The sequence below is a fragment of the Falco punctatus genome (assembly GCF_963210335.1).
Source record: "Falco punctatus genome assembly, chromosome: 15".
Lineage (NCBI taxonomy): Eukaryota > Metazoa > Chordata > Aves > Falconiformes > Falconidae > Falco > Falco punctatus.
The window spans coordinates 16,556,344-16,572,381 of record NC_137595.1 but is presented as its reverse complement, the minus strand read 5'-3'; the positions used below and the strand labels follow the sequence as shown (position 1 = coordinate 16,572,381).

Here is a 16,038-nt window from a genome sequence, read left to right as displayed (position 1 = left end):
GCAGCTCAGCAACTGTTGTTTCCCCAAAACACAACAGCCCTCATAAGGCAGCAGCCAGACTCCTTATGGGTTTAGCACAAAGTCAGATCCTTTGAGCTTGGAAAGCTAGCTCCTTTGTCAGAGCGCGGTAAGTGAGGCTGCCCTGCGGAATTAGTACATGGAGGGATTTGTTTTGTTCTTCCTGGGATGTATCTAAAAGAAATTTAAGTCTGGTCTCTGGGATTTGCCTCTTCCTTCCAGACAAGGAAATAGTTCCCCGTTGATAGATGGAATCCAAATAACAGTTCAGTGCTGCAGAACTTTTGGAAGCAAATTTTTGGAGTATTGTATAGCTTATGTGGTACGGAAACCAGATATTACAGAAAATGTCCCCTCGCAGTCTAGATGGCTGATCCCCCAACTCAATCTGTTTTGAGTACAAGAAACCAACCGCACAACTTGCTGTAGGACTAGAACCAGCTCTAAGTGTTTCTGCATGGAAGGAGCCTATTTCAGTGGCTGCTTGTTAGAGACATTGATCTGGAGCATCTTTTTTTGGAAATTCGAATGACTCACATTCCCCCTCCCACTTTTCAATGAAAACGGTATCTTCTGTAGTGTAGTTACGGATTTATGTAGGATCTGAACAACGCTTTCCCCTCTGCCTTTTCACCTCTTTCTTTTCATCTCTATTTTTTAATGATATTAGTGGCCATTAGACTGTGAAATGTAATTTGCCCAGAATACAGACCTCCCATTGTACATGGCTTTCTGCTTGCCAGACGATCCCTTTGGAGCATGAGATCTGCTTTCATCTGCTACAATTTCACCCCCGTTAACATTTGGAAGCTGAAAGGCCAAGCCATATTAATACTCAACACAATATTTTAACTCTTTTTCTCCAATAGGGGAAACTGGCCTTGGTAAGTCCACTCTCATGGACACACTTTTCAACACCAAGTTTGAAGGTGACCCAGCATCTCACTCACAGCCCGGGGTACAGCTGAAATCCAACACCTATGACCTTCAGGAGAGCAACGTCAACCTCAAACTGACTATTGTGAGCACAGTGGGCTTTGGGGATCAGATCAACAAAGAGGACAGGTGAGTGAAGGGGGAGAGAGGCTGTATTATGACCCAGTTTTCTCCTGCAGGGTCACTCGCTGTGCCCTAGTTGGGCCAGACTGTGCTGTAAAGTTTTCCTCCGTCCTTCTTATGGGTTGTCCTTGTCATCCCTTTGGGATGGGACAGGTACAAGAGACGACAAAGACAGTGGTGTGTCAGCACTGCTCCAGCTTTCAAAGCAGCTTTTCTCATGCTGTCAGAGCAGTATCTGCCCTGCTGACAGCCTTCTGCCCAAGTTCATCTGGTGGGGAGAGCAGGGAGCTCCAGGGCAGCTGCGCTTGTTTGCTCGTGCTGTGCTGACCACAAGCTGCTGATGAAACCACTAGTCTAGTGACCGCTTGGCTTACCAGCCACTTCTGGCAGGCCTCCTCCGTGTTGCCACAGGAAGCAGGATAAATGTGGAGTGAGATACCTTGGGGGAGTATCTCTGGCAGCTCACGTCCCAGCATGGTTGGAGCGTGGCAGTTAAGGGGTGTGTGATTCCACCAGATCATCTCCAAGGTGCATCTTCACAGAGGCATTGCAGGTGGGATTTGCTGTGTTGTGGGTCTGTTAGATTTTATTTTTAGTTTTGTTTAAGATGCACTGATGTCCTTCACGTTCTGAGTCTGAACAGGCTCAGTATTTCAGATGCCCTTGCAATGCTGTTGCAGGGATTTCCTTCCCCAGAGCACTGGGCAAAAGTAGTATGGAAGGGAGATGTGTCTTCCACCTACAGGACTCAGGGCTGTGAGAGCAGCAAGCCATTTGCTCCTGGAGTGCAAGCAAGGGTTACACACTGCTGTGAACAAGTTTACGTTATCTTTCCTTTTGAAAGTCTCTCACCCTCACGTTTTCAAAGTATGGCAGTCCACTTTCCCTGGACAGGATGGTGCGTCTCCTGTTTTCTGCTGAATCTCCAGTACTGTGTTTTGTCAAACAGGCTGCTAGGGTCTAGTGTAGGACCACATCTCTTTGGCGGTAGTGGAACTTTATGAGCAGGGAGGAAGGCAGATTGTGAGAACTGGTCCTAGGAAGTGAAATCTAATAAGCAGCTTGTTTCTTAAAAGCAAGCGAAGGAGCGCTGTCTGTTTACCTCTGTGACTATAAGATGTGTAACTTTTTTTTTCTTTTTTTCTTCTTTTTTCTTATACTTTCACCAAAGCTATAAGCCCATTGTTGAGTTCATTGATGCTCAGTTTGAAGCCTACTTGCAAGAAGAACTGAAGATAAAAAGGGTCTTGCACAACTACCATGACACCCGGATCCATGCTTGCTTGTATTTCATTGCTCCGACAGGCCACTCGCTGAAATCTCTGGACTTGGTAACAATGAAGAAGCTTGACAGCAAGGTGGGCACCTTTAACTCAGACCAGGCAGGTTGGCCGTGTGCGTGGCAGAAAGGCTGCTGTTTCACAGAGCACATCTCCCCACTTTGAATAGCCACTTAGGCTAGTGGAGATGACTGGGTTGCAAGATAAATCCTGTAGGTTTATTGAGCGCTTCTGAGTTTTTTTTAAGTTGTATTGCAGACTTGGAAAAACTCCTTGGAGCAAAGCTGAGGACTTCTTGCCATTCTGCTCTTTTCTAGGTGAACATCATTCCCATCATTGCCAAATCTGATGCCATTTCCAAGAGTGAGCTGACCAAATTTAAAATTAAAATCACAAGTGAACTGGTCAGTAATGGAGTTCAGATCTACCAGTTCCCAACAGACGATGAATCCGTGGCGGAGATAAATGGAACAATGAATGTAAGTGCTTGGTGCTTCCTCCTGTCCCAGAACAGCACTGTCACTGTAGGGTTTGGTGGCCCATATGGGGACGCTTCTTAAATCCACTTTCCCTTTTATTTTGTGTCTTAAAAACAGAGGCTTTCACAGGGATCCTGTCCTTGTAGTGTCATCCTAGGCTAGCAGAGCCTTGTGGTAGGCTACTGCCTCTCTGGTGGGCTTTTCTAGTCAGAAAACAGACTGTCTTTTAACCCTTCCTTATCCTAATGGATATCTGTTGAGGGACGTGTAGGAAACTGGAGAGGTGGTGAGACGTGGCTGTGCAGGGCAAGGACAGTCCTGGGTTATGAATGAATCAGGTGGCTGTGCCCTGTCTGGTGTGAGGGGCAGGCTGCCTGCGGACACGCACCTCTCTGTTCCTCACCCTGTGTTTTTCGCACCAAACAGTTCTGCTCTCCTGGGCTGGTGTTTCCTGCAAAGCCCTGCCTCCAGCTGTCTCCTCTTGCCTGTGGCTGTCCTTGCAGAGAGCCCCTTCACCTGGCCAGCTCTGGGACTCCTGTCTGCGCTGAGTTGCTGTTTAATTATTGATCAGGTTACTTAGCTAGGTCCTGGGTCTGATTTGGCATTTTGGCTCTGGTACCGTTGGCCAGAACGGATGGACGGGGGGATACAATGAGGCTGGTTAGAGCAGGGGCTTCACTTGAGCTACATCCAAGTGCTGATGTGAGAAATAAAACACAAGGGTGGCACCAAAGGCCCATCCAGTGCAGTGTCCCTTCTCTTCCCTAAATGTCTGCTTTTGGTCACTTTTGGAGTATGTAAGAAGAGAGAAAATGTGTACGATGCTTCACTTCCCCCAGATACTTCGCCAGTGTCTAAACCCGTTCAGTTCAAGGGTTTCTTTAGATTTGTGTCCCATGTATCACGTGATGACCTGCCACCAGTGAACTTCCAGGATCCCGTAGCGAGGAGTTACACAGCTAAACCAGCAAAGTGTGAAAAACAGTACACAGCTTGGGCCAAAGATGTCTCGAGGTGCCTGCAGGCGCTCGTTCTGGCTCTAGCGTTCCGAGCATCATGGGTGCCTGTCTGCGGCTCCCTGAAAACACAGCATGCTGCCCCTTGGCCCCTCTCATGCATCCTGAGCATGCTCCCATTTTCCAGAAGGCTTTTTACAGGAAAGCAAGTAGGGGAAGTTGCTTGCTTAACCGCTGTCAATGAAGTACAGGTCTAGCTGATGTGCTTTTGTGTTGCCATTTGATCTAATATTAATAGTTGTGTTGTGTTGTGGAGAGGCCTGAAAGAAACGTGAAGTTTGTCCTAACATTATTAGAGCTGTCAGGGGTGGTTTCCTGGTCAGAGTACTTTTGTCATGGCATCTTGCTCAGTGCTTAGTGCTCTCAACTTTGTAGGAATACAGTTACTCCTGGAAACAAAGACGCAACATCACTCCGTCCTCAAGGAACCAGAGGTGTGATGACCAAGGGTTAAGTCCTCTCCCCTTGGCCCTTCTGGGGGAGGAGGTGAACCTCTGCTTGTCTTCCCTTTCAGCCATTTACATGTCTCCTGGGAGGGAATTGCTGTCTCGGGTCATAGACGTTCTGGGTTGTGTCAGACACTGCGCAGAGAGGTCGGCTCTTTAAATCCTCCATTAAACTGATATAAATCATAATTACCAGGTTTATGGGGACTAAGCAGGCCAGAATCTGAATCTAATCAAGGCAATTTTGTAGACCTGGAAAACTTGTATCCAAATACTGATTTTATTAACAACATAAGACAAATCTGCCTACAATTCAGGTCAGAAAATGAGCTTGTGGAGGGATTGAGACCAGGAAAAGAGTCAGGATGGGTTGATTTGGGTTTGTGATTTAAATTGCCGATTTTGGTAATGTTTAAAATCGAGGAATGGGAAACTCTGATTTAAATCAGTTGCCTTAACCTTTGTGTTTGTACTTCTCTACAGAAAACTTCATTGTCTTTGCCTGTACAGATCAACAAAGGTTATAAATGCAGTCTTCATGCTGAAGTAGTGCTTCTTGCTGTCCAGCGGCTTCTCTAGATCAGTTATTTTATTTATTTTCTTTTTTAATTACAGAGAAAATTGAGACTGGTCTTTTGAGTACTTAATGGTTTGCTTATAACCTGCATTAGTTGTCTTTTGCATGAAAAGTAGAATTAGGCTTTAAAATATGCAAACTCACCATTTCACATGCATTTTACTTTATTATGTCCACTTGTGCTGGGTGCATTAGGAATTTTTTTCTAGAGTATTTTGTATTCCAGATTGGCTTACTAAACAGCAAAATGATTGCCTGATCTGGCAGGAATTGGTTAACTGCAGGTTTTAAAATCTGTGCCATCATGGATCAGAAACAAAAATATTTAACCATGAACAAAGGCATCAAGTGAAGTATTTAGAAAATAATCAGATTAAACAAATCTTCAAAACAAGATGCCTGATTCTCCTTGAAACTGATTTGATCTTTTTGAGAATCCCACCAAACATATGTTTAGAGGTTCAGAGAAAACACTGTCCAAAATTCTTTAGGTCTCTTCCCATCTGGATTTTATTCTTAAATAAGAAAAACAAGCTCTCCTATTCTTCCAACTCTCTGTTGACTTGAATGAATTAGTCTAATTACGGGAGAAAATATTCTGCCTGCACCTGCCAGTTAAACGAAACCATGTGCAGCTACAGTGAGCTGTCCCACATGGTGGGAGCTGGAGCTTCCTTGCTGTTGGAAGAAGGAAATCACCAGCACTTTCTCCCTGGCAAAGACAGCAGCTGAACGATTGGTACCAGTGGCAGAACTGACGCTGTTGTTGAGGGTAACCAGGCCCACGGACGGCCGAGGTTCAGGCTGTGCCTGTGTGGCCTTAGAATGTGTTTGTTGCCACTGTCTCAGGTTGCTCCTCTTGCTCCCCTTGCTCGCTTTGTCCCTTGGAAATCCCATTACTTCACTGTCCCGGAGACCTGGATACGAAGTGAACAAAAAGCATTAACAGCTGTGGGAGAAGCCAGCCATGGGATGCTCCTCATGGGCAGTCTGAAGAAACCAGCAGGGAGGTCTAGAAGCTCTCACCCAGGAGCGGCAAGATGGGAAGAGGAGAGAAATGGGCAGCTCCACTGGACTGTGGTGGTCACCAGTGGGGAGCATGTTATCACTAGTAAGAATTCACTTGGTCCTGTGTCCCGGAGGGGGAGCGGCTGGCCTGGTACCTCAGGCGCTGCAGAACTGTGATGGCTTTTCCTCTGGAAATAGCACTGTGTAGACCTGCAGAGGAGGCTGAAGCCTTTGTGGGGTTTGGTACCTGGGGTGTTTCAGAGTTCCCAGCAGTTGAACGCAGGTACAGACCAGTTCCAGTGCATCCTGTAGCAAGGAGCCTGACCTGCAGTCGGTGCAGAGCCCACCCAGTGCCTGGCAGTAGCCACTGTGGCCCCACGGTGTGATGTCTCCGGTTCCTCCCAGAGCAGCTGAAGGTGGCATGTGGCCCTTGCTCAACCCTGAGGTCGACCAGACAGCCTTCCGCTGAAAATCAGATTCCTTCAGCCTAGGAGACCACTTTCCTTTTTCTGTTACTTGGTCTGTCCCGCAGGGAACTTACCCTGCACAGAGCAGGCACAGCCGTGCTGGCCTGTGTCCCTCCTGGCGCTGGCATGTCGACTTGATTGCAAAGGCAATTCGGCGTGGAGACTGGCCCAGGAGGCCCCAGTGTGCAGAGCCTCTGCATGGCCCAGGATGGCCCCATCAGACTGACCAGCCCCACTTACTCTGCCTGTGTCCTGTGCAAGAGCTGGGAAGCCAAGCAGTGAAAGCTGAGGAGCCCATCTTTGCGAGTGCTTGCAGGCAGTTTTGCTCTACTGCAATTTGACTGTATGAGCCACGCTCTGAAAGCAGAAAGCAGCATCTCTGAAACCTTTTGATTGTACCAACTGTCATGAACTTGACTTGTCCGAGTTTTCAGATAACCTGTGGGATTAAGACTTCACCACCCGCTCTTGAGAGCGGTCCAGGGTCACTGATTTTCCATATTTTTGGGGCCCTTTTAACTGCCCAGAACTCGGTGCACTTTAATAGCTCTAGCTAACAAATGTCACGGCACAAAACTCAGCAGAAGGGAGATGACTATTTTTAAGTGCTGAAACTTTGCACTTCTTTGCAGCTTAGCAGAATGCAATGTAATTCCCAGGAGCCAGCGGAGGTGGGGAGAGATCTCACTTATTGCATGACGGATAAATGCAGCAAAGTATGATGGCAGTGGTTGGGAGGGGGTTGCTTGGCTGCCCGAGTTTGGGGAAGGAGGGGGGTGTAAGGTAAGGTCTTCTGAGCCTAGAGAGAGGTGTCAGGACTCTCTGTTCCAACTCTGCTGAGCTTGTACTGGGCAAGTCTCTTAGTTTCTCTGCAGAAGGTATTTTCTTTACTAAAAAGTGACTTATTTTTTATTTCTGAGTTTTTCCAGAACAAATCCCTCTTGTTCTTAGTCAGCCTTCAGGTGCTTGTAGCAACTGTATTCTGTGGAGTGTGTGTCTTGGCTTGAAGAGCGTAACAAGGCACCGCTGAGCTAGTGGTACAGCTCTGCTCTGCCTTCCCCAGGATCCCTTCTCATGGGTGTGATCTCCCTGGATCTGGTCTCCTTTGTCCCCTAGCCGTGCAGCCATCTAGCTGTGGCTGCATGTAGCATCAGCATCACGAGGACTTTATAAAGCCATTGGCACTCCGCTGGGTTTCTCGGAACCAGTTTTGATAAAGGAGTGCTGCAGGATTTGGGAGAGGGGGTGCCGAGGGCGAGCCCAACACAGCCGCAGGAAGCGCGAGGCACTACGGAGTGTTAGCGGGGGCAGGCTCAGCACAGCCCCCGGGGATGCCCAGTCCTTCCCAGCTCAGCCTGGCGCGGGCCTGGGCGCACATGTGGACGTGCAGGCTGAGCCGGTGTGCAGGGACTTGGTCAGCCCTTCCTCAGCAGGGCTGAGGCACGTGGGGAGGAAAGAGCTGTTACTCTGGGGGTCAAGGAGGGACTGTGATCTCACCATCCGACAGAGCAAGTTGTCTTGTGCTGCAGTGTGAGCTGAGGGAGTGGTGGGGGAATGGAATCAAGAAGGCTCCAAGACCTCTTTTATTGCTTCTGTGCTTGTGCAGATGTTCTCCTCAGCCACGGCAAGCCCCTGGGACAGCACCGCAGTCAGAGCCGCGTAGCACGTTGTTCGAGCTGTCATTCTGATGCTAGTCTTGCACTGGCTCATCTCACCTGAGACCCTGTGGCTGGGAGGATCAGCCAGGTAGAGGATATAGAGCGGTAGCACTAACAAGGTTTCCAAAAAGGAGCCTCCCTTCTCCCCCCTTGTCTTGGGCTAGTGGCCAGTGACTAGACTCCCTGAGATTTGTGTGTGCATAATGACTGTCTTGCTCAGTGGCTGTGCTAATCTCTGTGTGCTGGTGAGTCAGCCCGAGTGGAGAGGGACTAACGCAGGTATCATTAACTGTGTTGCAGGCCCACTTGCCATTTGCAGTGGTCGGGAGCACGGAGGAGCTGAAAATAGGAAACAAAATGATGAAGGCTCGTCAGTACCCCTGGGGCACAGTGCAGGGTGAGTTGAGCCCTGGGATTTTCGTAGCATGAATGGTGACACTCCTGCTGGGAGGCAGTGGGCTCTCCTAAGAGAAGTAAGGGGCTGCTGGACTTAAGTATCTCACTGGGAATTATCCTTTGTTAAACCCTTGTGTTAGGCCTGGAGTAACAGTTTTCTCTGCTTGGAAGGGCTGTTAAACTTGTTGGAGGAGTAGACAGGTGGAGAGTGTTGGAAGAGACCTTTGTTTCTGCCCCCATCTTACTCCTTTGTCATGTTTTCTTACAGTGGAGAACGAAGCTCACTGTGACTTTGTGAAGCTGCGGGAGATGCTGATTCGCGTGAACATGGAAGACCTTCGTGAACAGACCCACACACGCCATTATGAGCTGTACCGGCGATGTAAGCTGGAAGAGATGGGTTTCAAGGACACTGATCCAGACAGCAAACCCTTCAGGTGGGATCCCTGGAGGAGACAGGAGAGCTCCTGATTGGCTTTGTTCATGCGCTGCGTGTGTGTGCGTGTCCTTGAGAGAACACGTAAAAGACCAATGCGGCAAGAAAACCTGCCAGGTCAGATTAATTCAGACTTCAGCAAAGGTGCTGGCTGAGTGAGGGAAGGTGAAAACACAGAGAGCATGTGCAGGATTAACTGTGAAACTGCAAGTGTAGCAGTAGAAATGTCTGTGCTGGAGAGATACAGCAATGTCCCTCTGAACTAGTGTTAGTTGCCAGCTGGTCTCTTTGAATTGCCCAGCATTCAACATGCAGAAAAGTGCAGTAGCTTACAGACCCCAGAAACAGTTGGATAAAAAAGACCTTGGGCACGTGTGGGTGAGTAGGAAAAGTGCTGTGGGCAAGCAATATTCATGGTGAGGGCCTGATTTCAGAGGCTCAGGGGAAGCAGAGTTTGTCCCAAGTCATATCACTGGACTTCCCTTTCTTTTTAGCTTACAAGAAACTTACGAAGCCAAAAGAAATGAGTTTCTGGGGGAACTGCAGAAAAAGGAAGAGGCAATGAGGCAGATGTTTGTCCAGAGGGTCAAAGAGAAAGAAGCGGAGCTGAAGGAGGCTGAAAAAGAGGTGAAGACTGCAGTACTTGTCTCTTCATGGTTGTGAGCGATAGATCCACTCCAAAGTAGGTAGCTGCTGCCAAAGCACTCTCTGCAGACCACAGTTTAGGACTTTCTTATCAAGAAATCTGAAGTTTGACTGGGGTCATGGTGACATTAAGGGGACATGGGGACACGTTCTTCCTGTGGGACAAGACTAGATCACAGTGTTTGCAGTGTACAACCTAGTGCACCATGAAAGTGCCATAGTCTTGATTCTGATGGAGAGTTGCAATGTGGCAAAACTCAAGGAGAGAAACAGCCCCACATATAAGCTTGTTATATAAAAAATATACCTATACAACTTCCTTAGTGTTGTAAAAAATCCATTAATTTACTGACCTTTAAAGAGGAATAAGGCAGAGACCCCTGGAAATGGTTTACTTTTTTTTTTTTTTTTATTTTTATGATTATACTCTCCCAATCCTCTGTTGTCAGTCTGTGCGATGGTGCATCACTAGAACACTGCCTGGTTTGTAAGCTGTTGTGGAAGGGGACTGTTCCCTGCCTTTTGTCTACACAGTGACAACTCAGGGGGCTAGAAACAATGTAGGGACCAAGGGAGTCTTGCAGGCTCAGATCTCATGGGATCCTTCCATCTTCCCTTCTCCTGTGAACAGAATGTCTGGTAGTGCTGGGCCCTGCTCACCTCTCTCCTTTCCCTCCAGCTACACGAGAAGTTTGATCGCCTGAAGAAGTTACATCAGGATGAAAAAAAGAAGCTAGAGGATAAGAAGAAGTCTCTGGATGATGAAGTAAATGCATTTAAACAAAGGAAGACAGCAGCTGAATTGCTCCAATCTCAAGCTCAGCAGGCTGGAGGATCGCAAACTCTGAAAAGAGATAAGGAAAGAAAAAAGTAAGTTGCTAAGCCAGTGGTATTTGCTTTTTGGTAATGGTTCTCCTTTACTGTTTTTCTGGGTGCTCATATCTCTCTTCCAGCCTAACCAGTCATTACCAGGGGAAGGTTTGCAGCCAGATTTAATCCGTAGTAAGGTTTAGTAGCTGGAAGCATTTTACTTTTAGCTGTCATCCTGAAGAGCAGGGAGTAGTGCTCACTTCCCTCATTGTTTGCTGACAGAATGGGAGAGGATGAACTTGGTTTTATTCCCTGAGATTCCCTGCTCCTCCCTTGGTCTGTCAGTGCTTGTAATGAAGTGGGACAGTATTGGCTGCCAAGGCTAGGGTGCAGATAGCAGGGACGTCCCGCTACCCCCAGAGAGGCGCATGTCCTGTCTCGGAGTCTTATTTGTTTAGGTTGGGAAAAAGCTTATACTGTGGAAATTACTCAGCAAGACTAATAGTCTTGAATTCTGGAATGTGCAAAATATAAGGCTGCAAAATTAGGGGATAGGTCATAGTTCCTTGTTAGGGCTGGTGTTCTTCTCCAGCCCTAAATCAGCTTTTTGCTCTCCACAGAAACAGTGAGAAGATCCTGCGTGACTTTAGCAGGGTTTCCCCATGCCAGGGACTAGTGTGACAGGATCCGGCCCCTCGTTAGGGTCTTGTGGTCTGGGCTGTCTGCAGTGCCAATGCCAGGCTGCTAATGCTCTGCAGCTGGTCGGGAGCAGCCAGCTGTACAGCTGAAACAGTCCTCCCAGTTCACGTAGCAATCAGCAGGTCCTTTTCTTCTCACTTTGTGGTATGTTTCCCAAAACACAGTGCTGTGCCACCTTAGCATGTGTACAAAGAGTGGTGCACAGATAAACCAGGTTCTGGTTGCTTTACCACTGCCATAATCCCCTCTCTGCACATCCCTGGGGCAAATCCAGGGTAAATCCTGCCTGCGCTACACAGTCTTAAGTACGTGGAGAAGTGCTGTTAATATGAACAATACGGCATGTGCCCAGAGAGCTCACAGGACTGTTTGTCAGGGAAAATAGCCCTTGACTGGTAAGCTTGGAATCGAATGAGACAGGAGAGGGAAAACCCAGTAACCAGAAATCCTAGTTTAGTCTTTTTCGTTTTGAGGTGGAGCTGCTTTAGTGTCAACATTCTTTTGCGATGAGCAATTCGTGCTGCCCTTTTCTCGCTTGTTCGTTCCTTTTTCCACTGTGTATTTTGATTTGCGCTTTTGAATTACCTTCAGGGGGGTTTAGTATCTTTTCATACTGAGGAGCCTGAGACTGACTGGGGAAAGGCCTCTCTCCCCAGCCTGGACTGTGTGAGGAGCACACAGCTGAGTTCTTTCATGCTGAGAGCCCTCAGACATCCACATGCTGAGGACTGCAAACTTCAGCCCTGAGATCAGCCAGGGTCAGGAATGCAGAAAAGGGAGAGGACATGCCCTTTAGTATGAGCCACTAGTTGCAGTGGCCCAAGTCACACTCTTGTTCCTAGAAGCAGTTCTGATCTCAGAAGAGCTCCTTGACACCAAGCACATTCATATGGAATATCATTGGTACCATCCTTGTCGGTTAAGGGCACAGAAAACTCTATGAAGGGGATAGGTTAGTGCTTGAGTAAGGCTTGGGAAGATACTAGGAGGCCTCTTTCTCCTCCAGGAAAATAGCTGTGTTAGAAATGGTGCTGCTTTATTTACTCTGTAACATCTCCAGTTGTCCTTAATAACCAATTTCAGTATTTAGATCATAAATATCTCTAACAATCCATTAATTTCACAAGCTGTAGCTTAATTGTATCTTGTTTACTAGTGGCTGACAGTACATTAGCCTTTTTTCTTTCACAGGTGACTCTGTTAAACCCAAGCTCTGTAATTTGCACTAATCATGATTTGGTTTTTTTTTTGTTTGGCGTTTTTTTTTGTTGTTGTTACATTATTCTCATCATTATTAGCTCTTACATGTATGCTGTTTTACAGTTAGCTGCTGTTTGGCTGCATGGTGCATGAGGCACATTGTCCTGGTAAGCGTCATTAACTAATGTAGACCTCACAGTGGGATCAGTTACAGTTCCTAAAAAAGCAGACCCTGTGCAAGTCCAGAAGCCTATAAGTATTCTCTCTATCTTCCTCTGCTTTCACCCTTACTACACATGCTCTACCAGTCTCTTTCTACATATAGGCACTTGTCAAAGAAGGGTGCAGTGAAGTTTGTCTTCAAAGATTCTGCAAAGTAAAATGCAGAGGGACTCAGTATTAGGACATGAAATGTAGAAAAATAAGGATTAGGTCCTCTCCCTTTTAAACCTTTCCAGCACTTTATTGGCTCTGTTTTCCTTATTCCATCTCCCTTAGAAATAAATTATATTCTTTAATCACATAGGCCATGTTGATACTGTGGCAACAATTGCTATGGAGATGTGGTGCTGATGATAGCACCCAGCTAGCCATGCAAATGTCTTTTTCCTTTCTCCTCCTTCCCTCCCACCCCTCCAAGTTGTAGCGTTAACTCGTGGTTACAGTGCAGGTGAAAGTAGATGCAAGACTTCTATCCCTGCCCTTCACATACTGAAGGGTGGTAAAATTTGCCACACCTAGAGCTTTTCCTTTGTCCCAAAGCACCAGAGAATCACCAAACTGTGTGTGTACACGTGTGTGTGTGTGTGTGTATGTGTGAGGGGGTGTTAAAGAAGCTACAGCCAAGTAACCAGACCTAACCAAACCACTATTCACCTGCTGACCGATTACAGCTGATCATCCAAAACCACAAGAGATGATGGACTGAGCATTTAGCACATAATGAAGGCTCTGAAGGTAGACTGAGAGACTTTATGACATTTTTAAGTGTCACATGAGTCGCCCGTGGATTGGATGTTCAGTTGCAGCAGATGGACTCAGACCCATGTTCCTGGCAGTCATGCCAAATGTGCCCACAGTTGGGTAAGGCTAGTGGTAGAAGAAAGTTGTATTCAAGATGTGTCCAGAAAGCCTACCAGAGCACTTTGCCCCTGAACAAGGCCAGCATCCGAGTTTCTGAGGACTTTTGCCAAGGCATAGAGAGTTTCCACTGCAGCAGAGATTGTGGTGTTACGCTGTGAGTCTGTTCTGCTCCAGTTGCTGCAACTCTGTCTCTGGCTGCACGTGAGCAGGGATGTAAGGTGGCCACACAGTCATGGGCAGGCTTGTGGAATGGATAAGGTTGCCTGAAAGAGTTAACAAATCTGGCCATAAGCATCCGCAGTGCAAAGTGCCAGCATCTGTTGTAAAACAAAGGCTCATTTAAACAAAGATGTGTAAGAAATGCACCTGCCTGGCAGGAGAGCAGCATCCTGGTAAGGCTTATTAGTTAAGCTGCTAATGACAGTGGTCTACTTACTGCAAGGTTGAGTGTGTTTAATTGAGCCTTTTTAATTTGCTGTTGATTCTCTGGTGAGAGGAAAAAGAAAGCTCCCACAGGAATGTCTTGCTTCTTGACAGAGCAGCAATACTAATTACGCAAGGCAAGGGTGACAGCACCCCAGGTGAGGTGCACAGGTGTCTCAGAGGAGGGACCTGTTGAAACAGCAGCACTTAACTGTAAAACGCTCTAAAACCTCAGCATTGAGTCCACCCTTCCCTGCAGACAAAGCTAGGATTTACTTTCTCTCCAGGGTACAGTCCAAACTAACTTAAGGTCTGCCCTTAAATACGGAAAAGCTGGTTTCCAGGATTCCTTCCCTCTTAGCTCCACCAAGGGAAATGGAAAAGTGAGGAAACATTACGCTGTCAGTAAGAGGCATTTGAATTTGATTCCAATGGGACGTTCCACTTAACAGGAGAGCTTCAGAAGGGTCTTGCACTGACTCGAACTGGAGCTTGCTGTCATCTTGAGCAGTCCAGTTGAATGAATGTCTCTGCTGCTAATGGTAACTATAAAACAACGAAAAGAACAATTCTCTGCTTATCAGGCTCTGATAGTGAAAAAATAAGCTCAAAGAATAACAGTGTTCATTCTGGTGCTGAGTACAAAGGCACAGCTAAAGTGCAGTTAGAGTGAACATTACTGATTTGTGTTGGTTTTGGATTGCTTTTGGCAGCCCTCGTAACTACACGCTGTTGTACGCCAGGCTTTGAATCCAATGAAGTTCTTTGTTCCCACTATACAAATGCAGACAGTGCCTTTTTCAATGGGCATTTGTCATTGCTGAATTAAATATGTATATATGGTACTTTTCCAGAATTCAGAAAAATACTCTCCATATTGATCCATAAAGTATTGCAGGGCTCCACTGTTTTGCAAGGATACAAACAAGTCACAGTTGATGAGTCCTGTAGCTTACAACACTGTGAAAGGATTGTTTTAGAAAATAAATTTGCTTCATCCCACTGCTGAGTGTGTGTGCGTGTATGCCTGTGACTGCATAAAGCATGTTTTGTAATCAAATTAAACCTTATTAACACTGAGCAACATTTCCTTTTTGTGTGTGTGTGTTAGGAAACATTTTTATTCTTATTTTGGTTTTTGTCATTAATCCATAAAACCATTAATCTGCCTTTTTCTTTCATTTTCAGTTCAGGTTTCCTGTAGAACCTTTCCCTTCACACCAGAAGCGAATGCCCCCACATTCGGTTAACACGCAGCTATGCCATTGTGCCTGTTTGCTCACCTTTACTCATTGCTCCCTTCCTGCGCTCACCGTTTTGTTTTAAGCGAGAGTCCGCACCCTTGGCTGTTCTGGGTTATGGTTGTTCTGGCGAAGAGCTCGGCAACAGCCTGCGTGGAACTGGCAAGAGGTGCTCATGGCTGATATCTCTTCCCCTTTGGGCAGTGCAGGCTGCCGAGCGCTCGTAGGGCTAGCATCCCCTCTTCAAAATTGCTCAGCTTTTTGTCTCTCCCTCTGTTTTGTGCGAGGGCTGCATGGTAAGAGAGCGCGGCTGCTTGTTGGTGTGCATTTAGCCCCTGTTGTGGGACCGCTCTGAATGCCACTCGATGCTGCCATGGGGTGGGACGTGCTGTCTCAAGAGGCCAGCTGCCCTCTCTCCCCTTATTAATTTGCTGTATCTAACTCCTCATTACCATCCTGTGCCGCCATGTGTGACTCAATTTTAAAGGACTTTTTGCAAAAAAACTTGACATCCTCGCAGGCGTGGGCCTGAGTCCAGACCTCTAGTCCCCAGGCCTGGGGGATTCTCAAACTTGGATCCACGGTTTGCAACTAAGTGTTCTCTGAATGCTGCAGGGGTCACGAAGGATCTCTTGCCTTGTCTCCCTCTCAGTGTGCTGGCCTGGATGCACATCCTGGATCCAATCTCAGGGAAAGCTGGTCACCTTGCTGTACATATCAGTGTTTGTGAAGAAAGATGATGATGATGTTTCTTTTACTTTCTTCTCAGTGATTCCAACAATATCTGGTTTTAATGCAAAAAGTATTACCTTAATTTTTTTTTTATTTGGCATCTGTTTAGAAGTTTGCAGGTGCTGGCAGGTTGCTTCTCGTATTTTCTATTCAGCAAAAGCCTTGTTTTAATGCAAGATTTGCACTGAGAAGGAGGGTGTTTTGCTCACGGGGGCCAGGAGTTCACTCTGGCCAAGTGCAACTGTGGTTTGCCTGTAGGTGTCTTCTCTGTGTATTTCTGGATGAGTTTTGTTTTTAAATAAAGACTTCATCAGACAGTGAATTCTGGTTAACATTTACTTCTTTTGTTTTTTGTTTTCTTTGCC

General features: G+C 46.8%; 1 protein-coding gene across 6 annotated transcripts in view; it reads left to right on the top strand.

Annotated features, from left to right (window-relative positions):
- The window catches only part of SEPTIN6 (septin 6), a 32,411-nt gene that overhangs the window by 13,935 nt on the left and 2,438 nt on the right, over nucleotides 1-16,038 (top strand). For 3 of the 6 annotated variants that reach the window (XM_080365764.1, XM_080365762.1, XM_080365766.1), the window contains exons 3-9: nucleotides 888-1,083; nucleotides 2,249-2,435; nucleotides 2,675-2,836; nucleotides 8,309-8,405; nucleotides 8,673-8,841; nucleotides 9,335-9,467; nucleotides 10,165-10,355. In XM_080365764.1, the coding sequence (XP_080221890.1) occupies nucleotides 888-1,083; nucleotides 2,249-2,435; nucleotides 2,675-2,836; nucleotides 8,309-8,405; nucleotides 8,673-8,841; nucleotides 9,335-9,467; nucleotides 10,165-10,355 (1,135 nt within the window). Of the gene's footprint in view, nucleotides 1-887; nucleotides 1,084-2,248; nucleotides 2,436-2,674; nucleotides 2,837-8,308; nucleotides 8,406-8,672; nucleotides 8,842-9,334; nucleotides 9,468-10,164; nucleotides 10,356-12,317; nucleotides 12,362-14,888; nucleotides 15,996-16,038 lie in introns of those variants that run through there. The other 3 variants (XM_080365765.1, XM_080365763.1, XM_080365767.1) reach the window with 3 other exon arrangements.